The sequence below is a fragment of the Cyphomyrmex costatus genome, unplaced genomic scaffold, assembly GCF_001594065.2.
Source record: "Cyphomyrmex costatus isolate MS0001 unplaced genomic scaffold, Ccosl1.0 scaffold141, whole genome shotgun sequence".
Lineage (NCBI taxonomy): Eukaryota > Metazoa > Arthropoda > Insecta > Hymenoptera > Formicidae > Cyphomyrmex > Cyphomyrmex costatus.
The window spans coordinates 501,076-528,475 of NW_017275402.1; the positions used below are offsets into that span (position 1 = coordinate 501,076).

The 27,400-nt window shown below is 35.1% G+C and overlaps 1 protein-coding gene across 2 annotated transcripts in view; it reads left to right on the forward strand.

Moving 5' to 3' along the window:
• Nucleotides 1–25,989, forward strand: part of mdy (diacylglycerol O-acyltransferase) — a 104,050-nt gene extending 78,061 nt beyond the window's left edge. The window contains exons 8-12 of one of the 2 annotated variants that reach the window (XM_018551521.1): nucleotides 800–908; nucleotides 11,878–11,922; nucleotides 20,898–21,076; nucleotides 24,825–24,975; nucleotides 25,459–25,989. In XM_018551521.1, coding sequence (XP_018407023.1) covers nucleotides 800–908; nucleotides 11,878–11,922; nucleotides 20,898–21,076; nucleotides 24,825–24,975; nucleotides 25,459–25,635 — 661 coding nt within the window. In that variant the 3' untranslated portion in view covers nucleotides 25,636–25,989. The remainder of the gene's footprint in view (nucleotides 1–799; nucleotides 909–11,877; nucleotides 11,923–20,897; nucleotides 21,077–24,824; nucleotides 24,976–25,458) is intronic. The other variant, XM_018551523.1, reaches the window with a different exon arrangement.
• Nucleotides 25,990–27,400: the final 1,411 nt, after the last annotated feature.

A 27,400-nucleotide genomic window follows, 5' to 3' on the forward strand; every position in this document is an offset into this window, starting at 1 on the left:
GGGGTGGAAATTCATGGAGCCGGCCGGAAATCGGTTTGCGCCGGCGATAAAATCTGAAAGCAAATAGATGTGTACCAGTATAATGATCAGTGTAATAGAATCACAGGAAGAGAATTAGTTTGGATGGTCGATAAATCCGATAAAAGATATATTTTCCCGTTCGCTGTAATATACGTTGTACGGATATATTCCGTTCTTAAAAGACAAGAGTATTACTTTTTTAAATTAGAATCGTATATATTTCATTGTTAAAATATACAATTTATAATTTTATATATATATATATAGTATATAACATGAATAAATGTAAATACATAGGGGAGAGGCACCATATACGACCCACCTTTCTTCTTTCGAGCATAAGTTTTTATGAGATTAATTTTTTTTATGCTTTAGGCACCGATAGAAAGCTAAGGGTAGTAGGGCAACTAATTATTAACAAACTTAGTCGATCTGAGCAATCTGACAATATTTTATGAACAATTTTAAAAAGGTTGACTTTTGAATAAAAAAAAATTTTGGCACCATATGCGACCCACTTCGAAAAATCAACGATTAATGGAAAAATACGCAGCAGACACCTAATAATTTTCAAAATATCAAAATTTATTTCATTTATTGGTTAATTATATAAATAAATATATAAATAAACAGATTATAAACTCTTATATAAAATTATTTATGATATTTTTGACAATTTTATACGAAATAATTATATTATCTTAAAAACGTATTTTTTAATATTAAAAGAGGATCTTTTGTATATTTATTTATAATTTATATCCAATATAATTTACAGGTTTCTTATAAAACGGATATTGGAAGTCGTAGTAGGATGTCAAGTAGTGATGTCACTTTTCCAACAATGGATGATACCTTCCGTAAAGAATTCATTAATTCCTTTTAGCGTGAGTATTTTATATATTGCATTACTTATTACAACATTTTCGAACAATGTTTTACGTCGACTCTTAAATTTAGAATAGGCTAAGTTAATTAGATCTGCGAAAAGAGAATACCATTTTATATTTAGAAAATTCTTTCGATAAATTTTGTCTGAAGCGCGACACTTTGTTCATTTTATTATTCACCTTTATTCTCAAACGCAATATGGATAATGATCTATTGATGTTTCGGACGATATCTCCTTTATTATGAAAGCTAATTATTTATCGTGCTGGTCATAAATAAGTCGGGCTAACCACGATAGCGAAACAGCTGGTAAGATAGGGGCCGAGAGACGAGTAGAAGTGTAATTTGGTTTTGCCAAATAGGTACGATCAATCTTTCGAGTAATACTCTCGCCCGGAAATTCGATACACACAAATATACGGCAAATTCTGCACTACCCTGAACAAACAGGTATCCCCGCGCGCGCTACCGAATTCTCTCGCGATAAAATACGCAGGAAAAAGGGAGCTGTCGCATGAGCCACAGTTGCTGTAATATTGTTGCAAGTTACACCTGTAGGCAATATATCCGTCTGTGACATAACGTTGCATAATATCACGAGCATGATGTAAATTGTATTTCTTAAAATGCTAAACAGATGCGAATGGAAGGAAACTAAGGGTTTCAGCGACACGTACAAAGTATATTTTTTTATTGCTTATGTTCACCCGAAGGTGCTGCAGATATATTTCACAATGTTAATAACTTCGTCGCGAGAATTCGCAGTGTCTCCATTCGTCGAGACAACAAAACATTTACAGCGAAAACGGTATACAGCCAATTTATTTTCGTGACGGTACGGTAGCAGTCTCGATAAAAATAAGCGAAAGTGAGAAGAAGAAATGAAGAAACGCGTCAGCGGCATGTCGTTTTACCCGGTTGCGTCGCAATAATGCTCGAGGCACGCCATCAGTTTTTATCTCACACGGAGTTAAATCCTTCGCCTTGATTTGGCAGTTATATTTAATGCCGCGGGAGGATGACGCGAACGATATTTTCGCTGCAAATATCTCGCGTTTTCTCTTCCAACCGGACGATGTCCTGTCGGTGTGATAAAGGTTAAATACATTCGCGGAATCTGCAGTTATCACCAGTCATTTATTGCGAGAGTTTCGTTGCTTTCAACGACATCCTAATTTTGCTTAAAATATCTCGGATTAATTCTTCAACTGTCCAATAATTGTACGCAAAACCGACTGTGTCGGTGAGCTTATCTGTAATAATTAGTTTCTTTTCAATGGAGAGATCAGAGTAAAAAAATTTTGAATAAATTCTTTTTCTGGAGCAATAAGTTGTACACTGAATTATTTAATATATCATGTGTTAAATGTGATATCATATTGATTTCTCTCTCTGTCTCTCTCTCTTTCTCTCATCTCTCTGTTTCTCTGACATGATTTTTATTACATTTTCCTATAAAGACAGATAATGAAAATGTGGCATGCACTAAATTAATTTAAAAAAATCGTTAACGAAGATGAAATTAATTAGCCAATTATCAATCGCTACCGATGAGGTGTAATAAACGAACCGCTTAATTAAATAAGTTGTATCGATAGTGGTGTAGGTAGGGGCCAGTTTAAAGCTAATTAGAAGAGTATGCAGAGCATGTAGTATTGATAAATATATATACTTTTAATTTCGTTCGGATAGCTTTGATCGAGTGGTAACAAGGGGTGTGTGAATATGTGCCGCGAATTTTGTATCGTGTGCTCATGAGAGACTCATGGATTTAAATGGGACCTTTTATGTGGCTGAGCTTAACCACAACGTGGCGGGCGTCCGCGGTTCACCAGCTACGCCCATATTTCGTACATAATGCTATCGAAAATCCGGATCTTGCCATCGATCCGCTAGAACTGCTAATAACTCAGCAGCCTTTCATATACTAATATCGATTGCAAATATGTTTCGATAAAATTATGAAAAAAATTCTTTACGCGTACAAATGCGGCCTGTCCAATGAATATGAGGTCGATAATGTTTACTGCATATTTACTTTTTTACGGAGAGTTAATTTCATTTAGTATAGAAGCTTGAAATACAAATGGAAAGACAATTAATTTTTGATTAAATTTAATCAATCCAGGATGCTTTCTGATTTGCAATCATTTGTGCAAATACAACAAAACAAGTTAACAAAGCATGAATTACAAACAAATGTAACGCTTAAAACATATTCAGACCAGAAATTCCAATTTTAGCTACAGCATGATTAAAAATTAATTAAGGTGTTTCGCGTACATTCCGCATAATTAAAGTAACTATAATAAAACAAATATAAACGAATACGTCAATAATGTTTCTGTCTGCTAGTTTATATAAACACAATTAGCAAATAACATATTAAATATTAATTTTTTAAATGAAGAGAACAGTCTCTTTGATGCGTCTACCGTCGATTTGGTTTGCGTATTATTTACAGTCGGATTCATTGTTGCGGAGCTTTGCGGAGAGTAACTATTCCTTTCCATAGCGGTAGCGCTAATCGGAACCTCCATATTCGCGATTAGGCAATCCAACGGCATGTTTCCTCCTTGACGTCCCTTCGCCGCGTTCAGGGTTATCTTGCGCAGGATTATTAAGCGTTTCCATCTCGAGAATCAGGATCGACGCGAGCCACTCAGCAGGGAACCGGTCCTGGGAATCCGACCGCATGATTTCGCGTCGCGGACAAATTGCTTCTGCAAATCGTTCGACGCGCGCCCTCTCTGCTATTCGCTTCTCCTTCGTTCTCCTTTCAGTTCCCAAAGAGACTCGAAGGAAACGCTTTGGCGCACGATAGAAATACCGTGTGGAAATATCGAGGCGATGGTAGCGTTTCTCCTTTTTCTCACCCTCCTCGCGGGTGGCATTCGAGATCGCGGTATCGACCGAACGCAAAGTAATTGCCATTGCTGCTAGGTAGTTGCAGGGAAGTTAATGCCGGGAAAGGGGCCGGACGACAAACTATCCCCTCAACCGTTTCGATTCCCCTCTAGTTCGATCGCTTCCGCGCGCGCTCGTTCTATGCGCCATTCTTTCTTCGTTCAGCGACAAATTGGATCTGATAATTGCAAGTCGCGATTACGAAAGTCACGTCGTCGATCGAGCGTCCAGCTGGCGCTGAGAGACGGCATTCGCTTCCCTCGATTTAGCTCGGCGTGGTCTATCACTGTCGTTCGCGGATGTTGGCGGGGATGAAGAAAGAAAGACGAAAAGGGGAGGGAGATAGAGAGAGAGAGAGAGAGAGAGAGAGAGAGAGAGAGAGAGAGAGAGAGAGAGAGAATCAGATTAAGAAATCTACGTGGATATTGCTTCTCTCAGTCGGATCGCGAGTCGCGAAAGGAGAAAATTGATAACTGCGGATGATGCTTGTCGGAGGGTAATCACTTTTTACTGGCGTGCTCCAAGCTGAGCCTCGTTATTCTTACAGGGCGGAATGAATGGATAAGAAGGTCGGGCACGAGCCGCGCCGCGCGCGACCGGAAATCCTCGCGATTTCCTCTGGCAAGTGGGCGATTAACCCCTCCAGCGCTGAGAAATCCATCGTGCAATGCTTGCTTAGTGACAGTCTGTGCTTCTGCACGAACACATTTTTGCGAATAATATCATCCGCTTCAATTACACTAAATGTAACTGTCGGTCTCTTATTCAGTCTTGCTTACGATCTCGTTTCTACATTGTTCCTTCTTTTCATTTAATCCTTTTATTTCGTGCTCTCATCTTATATAGATTTGTTTTATATCTGATCTGTCATGCAATTCAGTGTTGCTGTAAGTATCACGAATGATTATTATGTCACGAAAATACAGAGAAGCATTGTTTCTCTGTGGTTTTTGCCTATAGAATAGAATTGTGTGGCTTTTCGTTTTGCGGATCAATTGAGCGATCGAGGAGTGGCAGAAGAGGGTGCATCGTGCTCTGGGTGCTCGGCTCACGGTATACTGCAGCTTAAAGGGATGAGCGTTTAAAGGATTTTCGGGAGTACGTCGAAAGTGGTTATACTGCCTCGAGAAGCATGCGGCTTTATGGTGGGTACGACATATGGAACATATGAAACGTATGAAATGTATCGATTTTCTAATCGCATAATACATATATATTATGTTCTCATACAAATATAATTTTATGTAATACAATCTATTAATTATGTGTAATATAATCTATTAATTATGCATAAATTAATATATTACAATGTATTACATTTTATAAAAATATGAAGGCAGAGAGGGAGGAAGAGAAGGGAGAGGGGGTTTTTCGAAAAGTGTAAATCTGAAAAAAAAACTTTATAGAAAATTTTATAAATACATTACTTTTGTATGGACTGTCAATTTTAGAAAAATTATTTTTTTTTGCAAATTTAATGTTCTTTTACCTCTCTAGTTTGTATAATATAATCATATAATCTATTAATTATGTGTAACGTAATTTATTACATTTTATAAAAATATGAAGGGAAAGAGGAAGAAAGAGAAAGAAGGGAGAAAGGGTTTTTCGAAAAGTAACTCTTTAAGAAAAAGAATTTTCTTTAAAAAAAATTCATTAAATACTGACCGTTTGAATGAATTGTTTATAATTTTAGAAAAATCTTATCTATTTGTTTCACGATTTAACGTTTTTTTACCTCTCTTATATTTCTTCGTGTATATAATCTCACTAAGGTGTAAGGGTCAAAGAGCGACGAATCGGGAAAAGCTGCATGGCATGCATGATGTTCGCCTATTGCTCGTTTTTCCTTTCGTCGGCAGGATTCCAGATACTTGACCAACGTTGTTGAGGCGGAATTCGCGGAATACCAGAAGCCGATCACACCTTCTTGTATCAAAGTCGCCGATATGCGTTCACCGGTAGGACGGAAGTTCTGCTTCGAGTTATGACGCTGCAAAAATTTTTCCGATCCGCTGCGATAGGCAGAGTATAAAAAGAAAACGTTGAGGCGGCAGCTAACAAGTAAAATCGTTGGTGAAACTGCACGTGACTCAGAAAGATCGGATTTTTATGAGAGGGATCTCGTGTGCTTTTGCCGGTCTTCTTTCAAACCTCTAAGAAATAAACTTGTGAACGCGTTTTCTTTTTAATTTAATTTTCTTCATCTGTAAATTTTCTATTTCGTTGATTAATATTTTTCTTTCATTTCCCTTAAAATTTGTAATATCTAAGTAGAAACTTTTGAATTTTGATGTTATATAATCCATTTTCGACTATAACTACATCGTTAGATCCAGACTTCAGTGTTGTTCCAAAGTAGTTTGGAAATCCGCTCGATGGACGTTATTACAACCGGCCGTTTAACGTATAACGACGAACGGTGGAACGTGCTTGTCTAAAAGACCGAAAAGCGAGGCTAAGTTTTATTGCCAGAGTATCTCTGTCGAGACGAAGAATCTCAGGCGGTATTTCTTCGACTTTTAACTGACGGTGAAAAGCGGACGCGAGTTGTATTTCGAATATCTTGCAGAAACATCTCAATCTTGCAACGTTCGGAATCAAACAGGGCACGGAGGAAACTGAGATCTTTTATAAGAAAGAGACTCAATTGTATTGGACTTTCGCGAGAATTGTTGTGGTCCGAGCGAGTTATTGTTTTATTTTTTCCCGGCCTGTTTGTCACGTCAGAAAGAAAGAAAGAAAGAGATAGAGAGGAGGCGAGGGAGAGAATGCAGGCGGTATTTATTCGACTGCTAACTGGTACCAGAAGACGTTAGTGAGTGGAGAATAGCAAGGGTAGTTGTCCGCGGAACCCTCTTTTTGCCGGCACGAAACACTTAAGACCACGTCGAGTGCCTTTTAATCCTATTTGTCTTCCGCTGCGCTCCAGTAGCATAGTCTGGAAGCGCGACTCTGGAAGTTGTCAGATCGAAGTAAATATTTTGGTTGCCTGCAGAAAGGAGTCGAGTTGAATTCTAGGCATAACTCCGGACGTTAATTCGCCGAAAAACAGACTTCCTGCGTAATGAACGTAGGAACACGACGGGAATTTATTTGACAACATTAAAAGCTTCAAACTATTTTTTACTAGGTATTTATTAGGTATTTTAGATGTAAATTTAATATTATAATAAGACAAAAACGTGACATTTTACTCTTTAAAGAAAAGTATTATTTAGCATAAATAAAAGTTTAGTTAAATATCTTGATAAATTTATGCAATAATTATTTTAGTTACAATACTTATTGTAATTATGTAATATGTGAGTCTCGTTGATTGAATAACATCTTCTCCCTACTATAATTTTTGCTAATAGGTATCAATAAAAATTTAAGAAATATTGATATTTGAAAGCTCATCGATTTAGAAAAACTGCGAATCTCGTGATCGTTTCGCATCTGCCTCGCTCGTAAAATCTTCATTAAACATCTATGATGTGCGTGCATGATAAGGAATCGGCCAAAGGGTGGCGCGATGTCCACAGAAGTACCTCTCGTTCGTCACGCCATTGTCGGCCAGTCGAGATTCAATTTGACTGAAGCGAATTCCCGGTATCTCGAGTACTCTCCCTGCCGCCGGCAGGACAAGATGTTCGCGGATGCAAAGCGTAAATCTCTCGGTGCTAATTGAAACGACGACGCGCGAAGGAAACGACCGACCAGAGGCGATAAAGGGATTGGATGAGGTCGTTTCGTTTCCTCGACAGTACGATGGCGAGGAAATTTTTTTCTCACTTTTCCCTTCCCGTATTTATTTCTTTTTTTTTTGTCCTTTCTTGCATTCCAGAGTTTCGCAACGTATATGTATATTCGTTGAAGTGCTACGACTAGAGTTCAGTTTCATACCGCTGCGGAAAGCTGTAACACTCGACTATATCGAATAAAGATGACGGATAAAGGTCTTGAAGGAGGGAAATGTTGCGAAAAGAAAAATTTACAGCTTCTCGACTTTGCGCTTTTTAAATATATTGGCAGATATCTTCTCGCTTTTAATACCTTATTAACTTTAATTTACAGGATGGCACACCATTGCCATACTGTTTGTCTTAAATATAAGACCTTTATCCATAAACTAATATACACATCTTTATTTTTGTCTAATTTCGACTTTGATACCTAATAAAATGTTTACGAAGTGTAACATTTGCTCACACAGTTAAATGAACCGATACGACACAAGTATACTTTTTTAACAACATGATTAAATGGTACGACATTTTGTGCACCCTGCATGATTATTTAACGGATATTTTATTGATATTTTTGCGATCATGATATATTCAATTTATTATCCTCTGTATGTCTGTAAATAAATATATCTTGTAAGGAGTACTATTCTTTACGAAGATATAAGAATCACAATGCATGGTGAAAAGCAGTTTCTTTTCACACGCCTTTACTCTTCATTCACAAACCAATGCTTTGATCGTTCGCGTTGCACAAACGCGGCGGAAACAAGATGGATAAAGAGAACGAATAAGAAATGGAATAAGAGAAGGAAAAGAGGGAAAAATGCGGTTCGGATATCTACGTGACGTTTTGGACGTGATCGTCCGGAGGAAAATCTATCCTGCTTTTATTTTCGATCCCTCGAATTGCCCTTCACTTTCCCCTTCTTTCGTCTGCATCTCGAGTGCTGCTATTCATTCGCGAAGGTTCTCTCGAATCACAACCGAGCACCCTCGCACTCTGGTGCGGAATGCAATCATTCGGGTCGCTGTGATTCTATGAGAATACAAATTCAACTAATTCGTTCCTGCAAAGCGCTTGTGTTAGCGATTTTATATTGATAATGGCGTTTTATAATAGATTTTTGCCATTAACAATTATTTCTGCGTCCTCTAAATCCCTTTTATCACCGTTTTTTCTTAAGAAGCTTCTTTTAATCGTTCAATTACACGCAAGAAGGCTGCGTTTTATAGTAGATGCACGGTGCAAGCTGAGCTCGCCACTTGCCCCAGCTCGTAATTATCAGACCGCGTAACGTATCGTGCCTCATTAAACCGAGCTGTAAAGTTGGCGCTAAGGAAACGTGGAATCCTCGTTGGGACAACTTGTTGCTGTCGTAAAAAAAATCATTTTCTTTGAGACGTTAACATTTGTTTACGATACAGTGCTTAAATTTTAGTGCCACTCGATTAAATCGCATCTTTCCAAACCGAATTCGCCGCAATTGTTCTCCAAGTTTCTATTTATGACGATAAAATTACAATAATTGAATATATCATTTATCAGTGATATAAGCAGATAGAATATACAGCACGTTAATCATTTCATGTGACGCATTACCTTGCGGATCACTGGCTAACAGTATCATTCTGTATCTCACCTTTGCCATTTTTCTGTTTATTCTGTCGCAACAGCGACAAACGCGACTAATTTAATTAGCATTATGATATTGTCATGCTGCAGAATATTAACTGTAATAATGGCAATACGTCACGATAATTGCAATTAGCATGATCTAGTTGCGTGTGTTTCATTGTCATATTATTTACCGGTAAATGAAATACATTATCACTTTTAATTTACTAAATATTTAACATAAAATAATAATAATATGATTCAATAAGAATAAAATTCGAAATAAATTAGAATGGCTACGAACTGAAACGATATCATTTAATTAAAAATATAGAAATAAAGATAAATCTTATAAACAGAGCAAAAATATCAAAATAAATATTTAATTTATTTATATATATTTTTAATAAATATAAATATTTAATTAATTTTTAAATGTTTATTTCTATAGATTACATTTCTGTTAATTACAGCGAAAACGGTTAGATTTATTTAGAAAAGTAAATAAAGATACTATAATTATAGTATTATAAAAAAATTATAACTAGAAATATGTTTACTTAAATTTAAGTGTGTTGAGAGAAAAGAATTTATTGAATGAAAAAATATATTTTGCTATATATAATATATTGCTGTATATATATATTTTGCTACAAACGAAGTATTTCGAGAATCACGACTTCCCTTTACATTCTACAAAGAGATGCCGCTGTTTAAGGAGGAATGCGGCCATTGGCGCGTGCATACACGCATAGTAATGATGTGTTGAAGTCGCGTGGAAGCTCTGAAGGTATTTATTTGCAAACCTAGTATACAAGCGCGGTTGGGTGGTTGTTGTAGCATTTGGAGGGACCTCTCGACAACCGCCACTTAAGCGAAACGCCGGAGGGACGACTTCCTTTCCTCGTGTTCAATTAGCGCCGTGCACGAAATATCAATTCATCGGTAGGAAGCCGCTTGTTCGCCGTATACCGAGTATAAATCTATATCGAGGAAAGGAAGTATTCGGGCGTCTTTTCCCGATATGGAATTATTATTAAATTTAATTAAAAGTTTGTTTGATTTAATAATATGTCATATGTACATTAACAACATCTGAACCTCTATTAAACTTTGTTGATTAATTCTACTGTTCAATTGTGGATTCACATATTAAATTTAATTATGTTCGATACATGAAATTCTGTTTTCGATAAACATATGTTATCCCAATTTGGATATCAATAACATATTTAAGGATGGACAGATATTGTTATTTATTGTTTAAATATATCCGAATAAAGATGAATTTTTTGTTACAAATTTACTTTTAAATAATGATATTTTATAATGAAATGTAATAACAAATAGCAATATATAAATAAGGAACTTCAGCGAATGTATATATTTAAATAACGTATAAAAATATCATTAAGATTAAATCTTTTTTTTGTGTACTCTTCCAACTTTATAACTTTTAAAAGTTAATGCAATTGAATCAAAACGCTTTCAAATGATAATTTGCGATATCGCAAGGAGCAAGGACTAGTTTTTGAGATTTAATTAAGAGAGAGAGAGAGAGAGAGAGAGAGAGAGAGAGAGAGAGAGAGAGAGAGAGAGAGAATATATACAATAAAATAGTTGGATTAAAACATCTAAAATGTAACGATTGAATTATTGAGTTACAGTAATCTAATGAAAAGTAATGCTTCTATAAACATTATTCGGCTGGATTGGAATATTTTAATAAATAAATCTTTCCATAATAAATAAAACAGAAATAATCTCTAAAATGTGTAATAAGATTCAGTTTAATTCTTGATTTCTCCTGTGATGTTTAAAACTTGTTAATCGTTGGTAGAAATGTATTCAATATCTGAAAACTACATTAAGAAATAAATACAGATATAATTAGAAGATTATGTTTCTATATGTTTTATTTAATAAATCAAATATTCTCTTTAATTTAGTCATAATTAAGTAATACTTATAAAAGCATTATTTTTTATTTAATTTTTATATCTTCACAAAAGATTGATAACCTTTTAATAAATTTTACTCAATACGCTAATGCTTTTTATTTTAATCGCATCATTATTCTTGATTGATGTAGTTGTCGAAGATATAAATGCTGTATAAAACGATATTCCTCAAATAATAACAGAATAGTAACGATATCATATAACCGCATTTCGACACGCGGATTAAATTTTGCGGTTTGCTTCCTCGATAGTGACGTTAATCTAATTTCGCGTGGGCGTTCATCCGTAAGTAAACCTTTAATTGTGTTGCAACAGAGCGTAACACGTTGTATAGAGATACGTATAAATATTGCAGCCTTTTGATTCAGAAGAACTGACGATTCATCGATTTGATTTTAACTGTTATGCACAACTCAAAATTTACATCACGCTCGAATGTAATGTTTTTTGGAAATTTCGAATTGTGTAATTCTAAATGCGCGAAATGTGAAGTGATTTAGCTTCGACGATCTTAGGGGGTATATCGTATTTACAATCTTAAACCCAATTAGAAAGTTACGTTTTGTAGTTGGTAACACGTTTCACCCTCTCACGCCTACCCTCCTAACTCGCATTTGTTTTGCGTTCAGCTTTAGGGCATATCTGCCTCATTCCTAGCCCCTCTTTCTCTTAACGCATCTCTTCTCCACACGTTTCCCACGTATTTACCTTCTACATTAATAATCTCGTGCCTCTCTCATTTGTGTTGCAGAATATGGACGTAGCCAAGGCCTCCGAGCGTCTTCTCAAGCTAGCGGTGAGTACGCATATATGAGTCTATGTATACATGTGCAAATTTATAAGCTCGTACCGTGTGTCCGAAATAGATGGTAAGTCAACCATTTTTTAAAGCTTTGTTGTAAGGTAAACTTAGAAGATGTCCTCAAAGGCAGCAAATATTTTTTTTATAACATCAATAAGTAGACATTACTGCATACATATAAAAATAAATAAATGATGTCAAGGGCGATATGAGTCAAAAAAGGTATTCGTTTAAACAATAAAACATTTAATTAGTCACTACTAATTTAGACATCGCTTAACAATAATTCGCCTTTAAAACGAGATAATAAATAAAAAACAAAAAATAAAAAATAGATAATAAATATAAATGTGTTACACGTTTCGGCTCTCGGATTGAGCCCTCCTCAGACATTAAAAAACGGCGGAACAAAATCAATCGTCGAAAGATTATTCGTACAGTCTTCATTTACTCCTGCGAGTCTTCATAGAAAATTGACATTATATTTACACACGATTGAAAAGTCGTATGTATAACATCTCTGAAACGATGATAAAAACCTTTACTTATAAATGTTAAACAAATTATGTCAAAATTTCTAAAAGAAAACGCACCAAGAAAATCAAACAAATTAAATTGGCAATATTGTTAATTCGGTGTGTCAGCATGATTATAGTAATATACGTCAATCAGATAAAATACAATAAGAAATTTTGACATAATTTGTTTAACATTTATAAGTAAAGGTTTTTATCATCGTTTCAGAGATGTTATACATACGACTTTTCAATCGTGTGTAAATATAATGTCAATTTTATTCTTTTGTATTAATTTGCATACATATAATTTATTACACAAAATTGTTAAGCATTTGTATTATTTTAACATATATATGCTAAAAGAATATGAAGATAATAATATACGAAAGTTTAGCTCTTGAAAGTTTTCTACACAAATAATCATTTTATTTGGCCAAAGCGAGTCTTGGTGCTTTAATATTTTATGTATGAATTTTACAATTTCCAGTTCAAACAAAAAGTTTTCTTATAATTACACAGAAAGAACGATTTTGCTAAAGTTCTTAAAAATTTAGGTAGATACAAATCTGAAAATAACTTTGTTGGACCATCAAAATAATTACGTAGGAATTTCAAGTATGATAAGTAATACTGCAAAAAGTTTTAATAGTCTAGTAACAAGTTTGAGCGCTCTAATTATTTCGATGGTCCGACACAATTATTTTCAAATCTGTATCTGGCTAAATTTCTAAGTGCTCCAACAAAATTGTCCTCTTTGTGTAGTGATAATTTAGATTCATCGTCATATTTCGATACTGTTTTTATGTCTTATTTGTGAAGAAAAGAGAAAGATAGTGTATATAGATACTTTCAACTTTCAGTGCTAGATTGTCGCCCTTTTTCCTCAATATGCTTCTTACGAAGAAAGTCTTGAGGCAATATTTGCGAATTCAATCTCTCCCCTTCCGCAACAAAACGCAGTTTCCACCTGAGTTTTGCCACGACTACGAACTCGTTCGACAGAACGCGGGATAGAGAAAACTTGTATTAAACTACGTGTCGTCGATAAATGCTACGCTTAATATAACGCGTTGTAAATCTATTCCGTGCATAAGTCTGCAAGCTGGCGCTAACTTTCTTGTGCGAACATTTACCAAGAACATAATCCGGAATACTTAAGATAGAATTGCTAAATAGATAACAAGAATATTCAAAATCTGTAAGATTATTCATAACTATTCGTGTATCTCGCTAATCCGATGCTGTATATTTTATTCGTCAGTTTATTCGCTTATGTTCTTTCAACGGTTTTTTCTTTTATCTAAAAGAATCGGAGGTAATGAGAAACGATTAGCTTCTTGGTTAGTGATCTTTACTTTACGATAAGTTGGATCTGTTGCACGTCGGAAAATAAAATAAGCTATCCGCGGAAACGTGAAATAGGAATGTTGTGTTTCTTCAAGGAAGAGCGAGTTCGGGAAGGGATACAGAGAGGATTCTGTAAGAGCTTCGGGGCCCTCGCAGGAAGTACGTCGGAATCTATGAATTCCTGATTTAAGTTTCGTCGTGCGTCGGCCGTATTCCCGTGACGCTTCCGAGTGAAATATGCACGCTCGACGATGGAAAAAGGTCGTTTGTCGCCAAGTCCGCGGGGAGATCGATGCACAACGATATGCCAAAGATGTCCCGATACTTCCGATTCGCCTGTTTTTTCTGCCACTATAAAAGCAGTTGCTGGAAAGTGAATATCGGAACAGTATAAATCTATCTAAGAGAACATAATCTGTTTGAAATAACCGGTTATGCATTTTTATAGACTCCGTAGAAGAGCCTTTACTTTCAACGATAACTTCTTGTTAAATTTCTAGTTGATCTTTTCCTCGCCGTAGTTTAATCTTCAAACTATTGGTAATCTTATAGAAAGAAATTTTTGTCAGAAACAAACTTTATTTGAAATTATCTTAGCATTATATAAAATTAATTTCTTTCGATATTCAAATTATATTATGTAACTATTTTTTGTGAGAATACAGATAGACTTTATATTTTTTAATTCCTGTATCTGTACAGTTGAACAAACACATGATTGCTTTCTCCGCATATCGAGAACGTACAAAAAAAGTAAAGAACTGAAAAAATGGACCAGTATATGTGCAATGCGATAGTTCGTTCATGCGAGCGTCATAGCACTCATCGTGTCTTTATTTTCGTGTTCTTGCATCGCGCTTCCGACACGCTTCGCTACTCTTCGACATTCAGACCGGCCCGAGCGATTCCGCATCCGTTCGTTCGCCGTTGCTTGTTATTCTCTCGTTAGTCCGGTTGCTCCGGATCGGAACTGGCCGGCCGTAGTGTTTCGAGTGCTGGGCGGAGTTCAGTGAACCGAATTCAATTATATAAATTCGTCCCAAAGCGACTGTCCTCGGGAGCGTGTATAACGGCGCGCGGTAAACTAGCCCGTCGCGTCCGGCCGTTCGCTAGACGTCGATTACTTGCGATTAAAACAGCAGACCGACGGTCGTGCATGACCGAGTTTTGTTATGGAACTTTCGTTCACTTCACGTTAATTGATCTGACTGCGCTCCACTGTTAATTATCGGCCTGCTCGTCGACTCGCGTCGACCGACCTTTTCCACTGAGGCATTTCAACACTTGACTATAAAGGGGATGTAAAATAAATATGTAAGCTTGTTATATTTACGAAAGCCTCACCGAAATGTGATTATACGATACAATTTTAATAATTTTTATAGTTCTAAGTCCATTTTACAATTGCGTAAGTGTCGTTGTAAATGATTGTAGTTATATAAGAATTGATCAATTGTAGTCGAATATGAGGAGAATATTCAACTGTAATTGGTCAATTCCTATACTGATTGTGTGAGACAAGACTGTCGAAATATTACGAAGCAAATGTCATTTACGATGTTTTCTTCGATATTAATTAGGAAAAAATTGAATTGTGATGACAAAATATATATTTCTGTGAAATATATCTCATTAATTATAAAAAAAAAATAAAATAGAAATGGTTTATTTGCTAGGAATAAAATTTTATTTCGCCATATTTAAATAGAGATTTATTACAGTAAAATAAATATGTTTTTCACAAATATAAATTTTCAAGTGTTTTTTCTCAGTGTACAGTTACGATCACTTGTAATTATGTTTATGTAATTGTAATATGGATTTTACAGTGTTTTAATATATATAATAGTAAAATCTGATTCCAGTTAATTCATCTGTTCGCCATCAACGACAAAAGTCAATAAAATATGACGAATTTAGATACTAGAGCAAATATTTATACACGAAAGAATTATTTCTTAAAATTTACCCTGAAAATATGATAATTGTGGAACAACATTATATTTCGAAGAATTTTTATGTAAAACTCTCACATTCATTAATCAAATATAAAATAAGTTTGATTAATTTTACTAAAATGCATGGTAGAAATCTTCAAAATATTATATTGTACCTTAACTACATTTTCAGGGTAAATTCTAAGAAATAATTCTTTCCGTATAATACTAAAATAAATTTAGGCGCACAAGAAAAAAAAGCCGTGTCTAAAAGGATATTACGCTTCTACTCTTTACTTGGACTAGATTAAAGTTTTGAAATAAGAGTAACATTGGCCACATATTGAAACAGAAAAAAGCCTTTGGCGTATCTTTTAATAACGTGCGATAGAGAGAGGAAAAACACACGTACACGCACACACACACACACACACGCAACAGCCTCGGGGCAAAATAAATTTCTTCGTGTAGAAGTAACATCTCTTTCCACGAAGGCAAGGCAAAGGATTGCTCATTTGCGACAGCCGCGACATTCTATTTGTCCTTGCGCACGTGGAGGAAAAATAATTGTTTGCCGATCGCCGGACTAAGTCCGTTCCCTCGATCTTTCGCGCACCCTTACTTTTCGTTTACACCGCAAATAGCCGCGAGGGACCATGGACCTCGGGATCAGTGTGACCATCGTGGGTTAATTGCGGTTCTTATGTACGAGGGTGGCACCGGAAGAAACAGGGCGGAACTGCAATGCAGGACGGGACTTTAATCTCGTCGTAATGGGGAAACGCAATTTTCCCGCAGTCCGCTTTGCCAATGAGGTCCTTTCTCTCTTTTGCTCCCAGCTCTCTTTCTCGGCTCGATCTCGCCTTTTGCACACGCCCGCGTGTCAGTGCCTCGTTCCGAAATCCCTTTGACTTTGAAAATCACCCGAAGTGCAAAACGACTATAATGGCCGATTATACCTCGTCGCTTTTATCTATCGATCACAAGGATTGCAATATAGTGATGGACACAATCTAATTTCTGACATGTAATCCTTTCGACTATGTGAAACATATTTTCGCGCCTCAATAAATATGAGTGAAATTTTTTATAACGGTTGATCATGCCAAGCCAAAAGAAATATCAGAATACTCATAACGTTATTATTTCTATATTATATCTTTAAAATATGTTTGGGCAATGACATGAATATCTAAGTACCTATTTGCAATTGATCAATATCTATACCCTTAATACGAATCTTTTTGAACAATCTTGAGTCGCAATTTCGATTATATTCAACATTTACATACTTTGTGAAATATAACCCCACTCTCCTGCTCGCAAGCCAATAGCTGACTCTCGATAAAGTTAAAAAATTCAATCCGCCCTCATTTACATTCTCTATCCCGACCGTTATTACTGGGTTATACCTTTCACATGTTAATGTCCTTCTAGACCTAGTAAGCGTAAACGTCTCCGATAGACAGGTACACGTTGTGCACCCTCGGGACATGGAGAGAGAATGGCAGCTGAGGGGAAGGGTAATGTCAGCGATCGGGAAGAAAATGGAAAATATCGATTGCCAACGTAATGCGATGCACGCGCTTAGGCAGGTCGACTTATTCTCCTACTTTTTTTCCTCAACGACTACTAATGACGCGAATACGTGGATCTGTACTACGCGCATGTAGAAAATCTCACGGATCGTCCGCAGCGCCTCGTAATACGATATTCCTGCATTATCGATGAAAATCGACTGGCGGATGGTGCACGTAAGCCAAGCACGCATTAATGTTATGCGGCCGGCGATGGGATCAAACACGAATCGAACGGTATTGCTGGTTTCTTGCATGGGAATCAATGTTTGAGCCGCGCATCAATATGAATGAACGGCTCTCCTGTTCGCGCGACTCGTGGATAATGTTTTATAGGAACTTTTTGCTGGTTTCAGTATTGTATTTCTTCCTTACATTGATCAATCATCTATATACAATTAACTCTCAATAAAGGGTATATCTTTTCTCTAAATCTCAATCAGTGATATACTTGGCACTGGATATAATCAATTAAATTCAACTTAGAAAGAGAGAAAGTTTGAGTATTATATAATTAAAATATTACGATTTTTGTATGTTAATTTCAATCTTCCAATATCATGTACATTGAATTTAAACACTAAAATAAGGTTACTTGTTCGAGTAAATGATTTCAATTAGCTTTCAATTAGGTAAAATCAAAATTAACTTATAGGTAAGGAATTTCACGTCTCATTCCTGGTTACCAGTGATATACTTAAGACTGACATCAGTGATTATTCACTTATTCAGATTTAAAGAGTTTAAAGGGAAAAGGGATTAATGGCTAAATTTCAACTTTAAAAGATCTAAGAATTCAAAGATTGATATGTATGTGTGTGTGTGTCACAAATATTTATTAAAATAAATATAAAAATTCAGGGATTATCAAAAGAAGGAAGTTCCTAGAATTGGGCGCATTTTTATTCTTTCGAAAAAATTTTACATTTCTCATATAACTGCTTGAAGAGAAAAGCACTTCCTTTTTAGATAGCCTTTGGTCAAAAAAGCAGCTTGAAGTTTACCGCTTTTTCCTTTGTGGTATCGTCGACGTGTCTCAAACGATTCACTGACTTCTGCTGTAGTCTCTGTGCCACTATTTTTTTCCCCTCTCAACCCTCTTTCTTCTTCGGATATAGCATCCTCAAGTAAACGAAATTAAAACGCCGGGGTAAGTTTTCCCGGACTACGTGGACGCCGGAAGAGGCTGCTACAGGAACCAGGAGGAAGTGCTGAGGGCTTTCTGTCCTTTTTTTTTTTCGCGAAAGTGCCACGAATGCCTCGCGGCACAAGAGACTTGACCTTTGTGCCTGGCAACATTATTAAGTCCTTTGCTTCGCGTGAGAGAGCTCGGTGGAAGCACGCGGATGATACCGCGACTCGGCGGCCTCGAAATGGCATCCGAAACGAAATAACTTCGAAATTCTTCGTCATGGAAGCGAGCGGTACGTCGAGAAATTTTCGCGAAAGTATTTGTCTGATACTGAGGTCGAGCCCATACCTTTCTTTCTTCTCTTCTTTTTCTTTTTGTCGCTACTTCTTTGATGCGGAAACATTTATTTCGGTTGTCGTTGCACCACGAGGGAATGTTGGGTAGAAGGAAAACAATCAATCTTAAAGTTGAAATAAAAAATAAAGGTGCGTAAAGAGTGAAATGTAATAATATATCTACATAGCAATGAAATCACGTGTTGCTTTCCCTTTAATTTTGAAAGGTATTAAAAAAGGAAGCATACATTAAGGAAATATGGGCTGCAATAAAATAGACAAGGACTTTTAATGTAGCATCGTATTATGTACGCGATAAATGATCAAAGGCTTGGTCTAAGTCACTTCCATTAAAGCGTAATTAAAGGAACAGACGGGATAATTTATAAGTTCGTTATACAGTCGCCTCACTTTCATCTGCAGATGCGTAAATAATACGCTCGTCTCCACGCCCTGATTATCCTTGTTTTAGTTAACTTTTTTGGTGTCATTATGGAGTGTCGCATTTTATTCAGTCCATTAAGAACATGATACATTGCATATGTATGTGTATGAAAAAGCTTTGATCATTTTTTTTATTTTTTATAATCGCGGCTTTTTTCCTTGCAGTTTGCATTTCAAACGCATCTTACTGTTCTTACACGTGTTTGCAAGAATTTTTGTACTACTGATTACATTTACACCATTACTCTTAATCGAATTTAATAACATCCATATTTATAAACTGGTCACAATTACAGATATTATTATATTAAATCCCATTAATGGGATGTAGTCTGTAGTGTAAACGTAGTTACTATTTACTATGTTTTTTTTTCGATAAACATATTCTATTTTTAAATTCTATTAATAATTCTTGACATTTAAATATCTTAAGATTTAAATATTTTGAGAAAGAAAAATATAATTTCTTGTAATGTCTAATTAACAATTTATGATATTATAAGAAATGTTCAAAAAATCTATTATTTTAAAATAAATCTACAATGAAATATGATATATAATCGGCCAAATGATATATCGACGGTCCAACACAAATCGTAATTCTACAATGAAATGTCATTATTTTCACGTATTGTAGAAAATAAGAATATGTCGATATTATACTTTCTGTGAATGATGTTCAAGAAAAATTACATAAATATCTTTCTACTTACGATTACTTTAAATTACGAATTTTCAGATTTACGACCGATGCACTAAAAATTAGAAAAAAGACGAAGAGTAAATTAAATTGAGATTAAAATTAATCTACATTATTGTAAACCGACATTAACTTACTTTTTTACATAATCTTATAATTATTTATACCCATAATATGTTAATAAAATAAATATTATTACTAAAAGAGAAATAATAAAAAGTATTTAACATCATATGATTACTATTCAATTTACGATCGAATTCTTTTTCTTGTAAATATAGAAAAAAACCTGTATTGTATTCTCTGTAAATAAAATCGTGAATATATTATATTTATGAATTTGATATCAAAATGGAATATCACGTTTTTAATATACCAATATAAAAATTTATATATTTTAATATTGCACGTTTTGAATTTTATTTTTGGAAACGCACAATTGAAACTCTGAACTCATAGAATATTATATAATATTTATTAATATTAATATTATATACAAATAAATTTTAATGAGTGAAGAGAACCATATTCGGTCAAAGCGAGTCTTGGTGCCTAATAGTATATGTGTACATTTTTACAATTTTTAGTTTAAATTAATTGCACGTCGATTATTTGTCAGTGTGAAACTTATTGTTAAATTGAAACTGAAATACGCAATATTACACGTGAAAATAAAAAGCAATTTAATATTATATTAATAAGTATTTTTAAAGTATTTATTTATTGTGAATTTATTGTGAAAAATATCACTTACGATTCGAATCTGGATCTTCTGAAATCCGTATGGGCATCTTACGAATTTGACCATCGAGACATAAATAAGTTTATTTTAAGTTAAACAGATTAATACATTACTATTCTTGATAAGCGGATTAACTTACAGCTTTTCCTTCTTGATTCTATTGTATAAATGACATTGTGTGATTGTAATAATTCTAACTATTTACATTTACATGTTGAATTTTTTTTATTGTTTCAGATACCAAATCATCTAGTATGGCTTTGTTTCTTCTACTTGACATTTCACTCCTCTCTAAATCTGTTAGGCGAGTTACTACACTTTGCAGATCGGAATTTTTACAGTGACTGGTGGAACGCCAACAATATCGATACGTTCTGGAGAACTTGGAACATGCCGGTACATCGTTGGGCTGTGCGGTGAGTAAACTGTTCTATTCATAGCAATACTTGATACCAGAACTTCTCTATTACAATTTTTATAGAATTAGTTGAAAATAATTTTCTGATTGTGCTATTTTTATTCAGTTTATTGAAAGAATTAAACGATAAAAATAGAGTTTTCGTTTGATTTTATATTAATAATAAGTATTTTTTAAACTGATAACGCATTTGAAACTTTTACGGGTATTATCTTCAATTATACCAGAAGAAATATTTTTTTAATTAATTCGATTTACTTCGTTCACAAAAATAAGAATGATGTTTGTGAGAGAGGCTGATTTGGATTCATACATATATAAATATTTTTTTGCGCTAATCTGAGGGTAAGCATAATAATTGGTCAATTATACATATTGAAAAATTATTTTTTTAATTATTATTCCAATATTTACGTATTAGTTTTCTGGGAAAGTTAATACCAGAAGGTTTGCGAGTCATCGCCGTGTTGCCGTGTTGTTCATTTTTAAAGCCAAAGTTTCGTGAATTATGCCATTCATTTCATCAGGATAAAAGGTGCACTGATACTAATATTAAAAAAATTTTTCTAATTGATTGACAAACATGTTTTTTAATTAAAATATTATTATAGTTATATTATTAGTTGAAATATTGCCGTATTTAGAAACAATGATGTGATTATTATGACATTTTTAACATATTGATATATAGTTGAGTGAATTATTATAATAACTAGATTATTAGAAAGCTCATTAATTGTAAGAAGGAACATGATAAAATGACAACTATGATCGAGCTATATGTGGTAGTTACATATATAAGATAATTAATATGCATTATTAGAAAGCATATTAAGAAGAGATATAATAAAATGATAATATAATATCGTCGTTTATTGAACAAAGTTTAATGTAATTAATGAATATATGCGCATAAAATGCATGCAGCCAGATGTTTTCAATGCACGAAAACTTCTTTTATTTTGCATAGACTGAACGCTAGATCACATTATCGTTATTGGTGAAAAATGTAATTGAATCTTCTTAAAGAGGAGCATACTTATTAACAAAGTTTAACCTCGGTTGAACAGAGGAAAGTCGATCAAAGGTCCGACGTAGTGACGGCCTCATCTCTTCCACTTCTTCAACCGTTTTTATCTCTTTCTCTCTCTTTCTCTTATATACCACTCCCTTATGCTATTTACCCTTTGCCATCTCTCCGTTCCGTAACACTCAGCTTCTCGCGTACCTACCTTCCGCGCTATAGAAGGAAAAACTCTTCCGGCGCTTTACTTTGCACCTTTGACTTGGCTGTAGAGATAACATGATTATATAATAATGCAATACGCCTCTCGCTGAGGTTATTTCACAGCTATGACCGTCATTTCAACGTAACATTCGTGTATCGTCTTAGTAACTTCGACACGCCTTACCTATATTACATACAAACATCAAGCAGATAAGGAAAAATGTTGGTCTCTAACACTTTTGTGCAGTCAATTTTCTTTGTGTAAAATTACAAAAATTTTATTAGCCTAATAAACTTGTCGACATTGTAAGAATAGCTCGAGCTTGTACGTACAAATTTTCACATAGCTATACATATAGGAGGACATATATGAGGACATTACGCGAGACATTACATGAGAGACAGTTTTTCGTTTTATAAGAATGGGCTTCCTTGCGAAAACCTTTTATTCCGCCTAAAATGTCTTCTTCAACCCATACATCTCGGCTGTCGCCGTCACATTAGATTATACATCCCCCGCTCAATACAATCAGCGAACTTCCGAAAGACTTTTCCGGCGGGCCTTCCATCTTCTACGGTTACCCATCGCACGTGCACCTAACAACTCGAGCCCATAGTGACGACCTCCTTTCAAGAGCCTGCACCGGTTCTTTGTACTTCGAAAGTAGCCCAAAAGAAAGTTTAAATCCCTATAAAAGTGGTCGTACGGAGTTCTTATTATGTGACCGAGAGAAAAGGGAGTCGTCGGAATTGCCACGTACAAACTGCACAAGGTTTACCATGAATGTCGTGTAAAGAGTCAATCTACTGCTTTTCGTGTAGAATATTAGAAATTTTATGACGAGATACTTTGACATTCTTATAAAGGCTCCACGTTTTCCTTTGATATCTCGTAGTATTAATAAGCTCGAGTAACATTTCTGTTGTGAAGAAACTTAATTTGATCATACTGAAGAGAACCGCGTTATTCAAGTTAGTTCCGACAGACATGACGTAATGTGGAATAGTAGCCACCACTGCATAACAAGAGCGGGATTGTTTTATAACATCCCTTATAAAATGCGACACGTACCGTGAGAATGACTGGCCATGCTCCCTTTTTAAATGACATAAAAATGGAGAAAAATAGGGATCGCTAAAGAGACGCCGCGCGAGTTTTCGCGACATGAATTTCAAACCCAGGCGCTGCTCGCGTTTCCTTTTTACCTCGGCGACGCACCTGCCTGCTTACGGTCGGTCGTTTTTTTTTTTTTTTTCGCCAGGACTGAGATACGCAGTTGCATTTGCAAGCTGCGACTGGCACGCAGCCATGGTATACGCGGCAATGTGCAGGGTGGTTGAGGTGAAAATGGAAATGCTCCCCAGAGCGAGAGGTACGACGCATAGAGGTGTGTCGTTGTTGACGAGAACGCTGAGACCACTGCCGACGTCTTTTCAGGTTTGTAATGGGAAAAGCCGATACGCATCGCGATGCGCACTTAAGGCTGTTTATTCCCCGCGGCGCTTATAATACCTACATAACTGGAGATATTCCTGAACGTCTTGCGCGAAGGAGACGCTCGTTCAGTTGAAGGAAAAGAAAGCACGACGCGATGCGGAGGAAGGATCTCAGCAAGAGTTCTGAGGATGCGGCGAAACGTGCATGGCCCGAAATCCTTAGAACTGTCGTCGTCCCACCTTTGAATGTTCTCTCTTTCCTGCTGCTATCTTTTCGTATTCTTGCTTTCCGTTCTCTCTCTCTTTCAGCACGTTCTTCCGCATTTTTGCTCTCTTTCCGATGTATCTTCACTGATAGCCAAGCGGCTAACGACTCTTTCCCGAGTTGCCCGATTCTACTTGTTTGGTCATACAAACGAAAACGATAATGGTAGAATGTTGCCAAACCGAAATATTGCGAAACTTTCCTGAATATTGCTTTAATTTTTTAAAGCGACTTCGCACCATCGTACTTTTTGTTTACCTTATCGGCCTAACGACTTTTGCATGTATTCTGTGACACAACTACCGTCTGAGGGCACGAATACCGTAGAAATGCGTATTCCTTTGTGATAATAGCATCGGCATAATAGGCGAAACGTGCTCTAAATATACTTCTTCCAGGTTCGTTACGATTAGAATCAGGATCTTTAATCGATTGAACCTTTAGGATCGTTTTCTATTAGATCAAATGTGCAATTTTGCCAGGTCACTACGTGACCGATATAAAAGTACCTATCACAGGACAAGAACAAAGAAAAGAATTCACATGATTCTAATATAAAAATATTTTTTGCATTTTATATTTTGAACAAAATCTACAAATGAAAATTTGAGTGATGACTTTAAAAGTTATTTACTACAAAACCAGCAGTGATTAACTCTAACTAGAAAAATACGATTTTAACATTATTATCAAGTTAACTCTAATTGCACATTAACTAACCAATGAAAAACAAGGACTTGATTTATTCTTATCAATCTAATTTCCACTTATAACTTAAATATACTGTACTTTATTGACGATATATTTATGTTGCAGACATCTCTATATTCCGGTAGTAGAAATGGGCTATGGTAAAACTACGGCATCGTTGACTGTTTTCTTTTTTAGCGCTTTCTTCCACGAGTATGTCGTCAGTGTACCCTTGAAGACGTTCAAGATATGGGCGTTTATGGGTATGATGGGACAGGTAAGAGCTCCCCGCTTTTGTTTTGCGCGTCTTATTGATTGTGCATATACACACACACACACACACAAATATTGGTTCTATTGTCAAGACATTCTTGTTGATTCCTCAAAGACACTATGGCTTTAGACAATAATATTCTGGATTGTTGAAGATTGCTGTTGTTGATTCTGGAAAATGAAATAAAGAATCTAGTCAAGCTGTAATTCCAAATAAATTGAACATAATCAGAGAAAAAATATGCATAAAGAATATCGTACATATAAAGTAGCTAGGATTAAATTACTCTGTTAATAGACGTCAGTTAATATGTCTTTAATTGTCATGTAGATTTCATATTCCGGGATTTCAGACGTTGCAACATCATTTGCTATGCTTTACATGAAATTACGCGGTGCACTACATCTTGTATGCACGTACAAGATCTACCCTGTCCGTTCCTAAGTACGGAAATTCCGGTCGTGCAACGCTAATTGTTCATTCTAGATACCACTGTCGGTGTTGAGCAAGATGGCGGAACGATACTGCGGCGCCAGATGGGGCAACATCGTCGTATGGGCAAGTCTCATCATTGGGCAACCACTTTGTATAATGATGTATTATCACGACTACGTCGTAACGCATTTTGGCGAGACTCTGATCGAGGACTATTCCGTGGTATAAAGGAACTAAAAAGAGTGAAAACGCAGAAATGAAGGAAGAACTTTTCAAAGAGAGCAGAAGCTCGCGATCGATCTGTCTCTTCTTCGCGAAAGTGTGATTTTTTTCATCGATCGTGGATTTACGTAACTTCCGGCTTGTATTTCGTGCGATGAAATTCCTCGAATCATTATCCCGTCGTTTAATTACTGCGTGACGATTTACATCCGTCTGTAAATTTGATAATACAAGTGCCTCAAATGTAACTTCGCGCTGTATGAATGGCACGTTGAATATGAATATTGAAGTGAACTCGAGATTAACGGTGGATCAGAAATACTATGGTTTCTTAGTAATTTTCTAGTACATAATATTTGAAAGAACTGTAAATAGTTATATATTAACACCTATATTAGGTGTGTACAACAGAACTTAATTTTTGTACAATAACTTCGCAGTCGTGCTTCCACGCCGGAAGAGGCGAAATTGTTATCGAGTAAACAAGATATTTCACATTGGTCTTGTTGAATTTTGTCCCGCGTCCTTTAGAATGACCGCAGAGGGTCACTTGGGTAAGTATTAGATATCCTTTCAGCCAGAAGACAACTGAAGAGTTGTCTTGTAGACTGTCGAAAAGACTGCTTTTTAAGGGCATAATCCGTACGTTCTTTTTCCTCGCCAATGAGGCGAAAATCATGTTAGGATTTATTTCTTGGTACACATATTACTTTGTGTACCACTAAAAAACAATATCCTTGCTGAATCTATAGAAACACAAATGGTTATTAAAAAAGTGAAGCTTTTAATAAGTTTTATTTCATCAAATTATGATATTAAATTAGGAAGAATTATTTGACTAATTCATTGCATTTAAGCATTTTATATTTTTTAAATCTCTTTATAATTTTTTAAATGCATTTTTTCACGGTAAGTATATTATGTACTAATTTTTATATAATAATATAATCTTCTTGAATAACAGTTAAATTTTTTTTCTGTTTGCTTAATCTGGGAGTAGTCATCTGACATTTTTTAATAATTACTTGAAGTGTTTCTATATCTCAATTAAAATTATTAAAAATACTATAGATTGTTTTTCTATTTGTCGTTATTTATAATATTTGAGAATAGATATAGATTTGATCACAATTTCCTGAAAAAAATAAACAGAAACCAAATAAATAATAGAATAACCAGGTAAATAGTTTATTATGACAGTATTTCTAAAACAATATAAAGTTTAATAAATATAACGGTATTGTGGAGTTTTGATAGAATTTTGTATATATACATATGTAAATATAAAGATAAAGAACATTTAAAAAAAGGGAAATATTAAACGATAAACCGTATAAAATAATTATTGAACGTTTTCCATATGAGAGAATAATATTATAATATAACAAATGTTAAAGAATTCATATAAATAATATTTTATAACAAACAAATATGTTACAATAAACAATTTACATTTTTCCTTTGCTGGGCTATTTCCCAGTTAAGAATTTTATTGTAAATATTTCATAGGTCATTAATCAAAAAAAGTATAAAATAGATGTTCAAGTAAAGCGTAGCTGGATAACCAATTGGTCGCTTGACAGAGATAGTTAGGGTCATGTCACGTACGAAGAAGTTTAACCCTCGAAAGAAACGCTTCTTTGAGCTCTGACCCTTTTTTCTTCCTCGATAAGTCTGGATACTATGATACGTGTGTCCCTGATGATGGCTAAATTAATGATGCTGAAGACTGACGATCTAAAATACGGTTTGTGTCAGAATGATAGATACA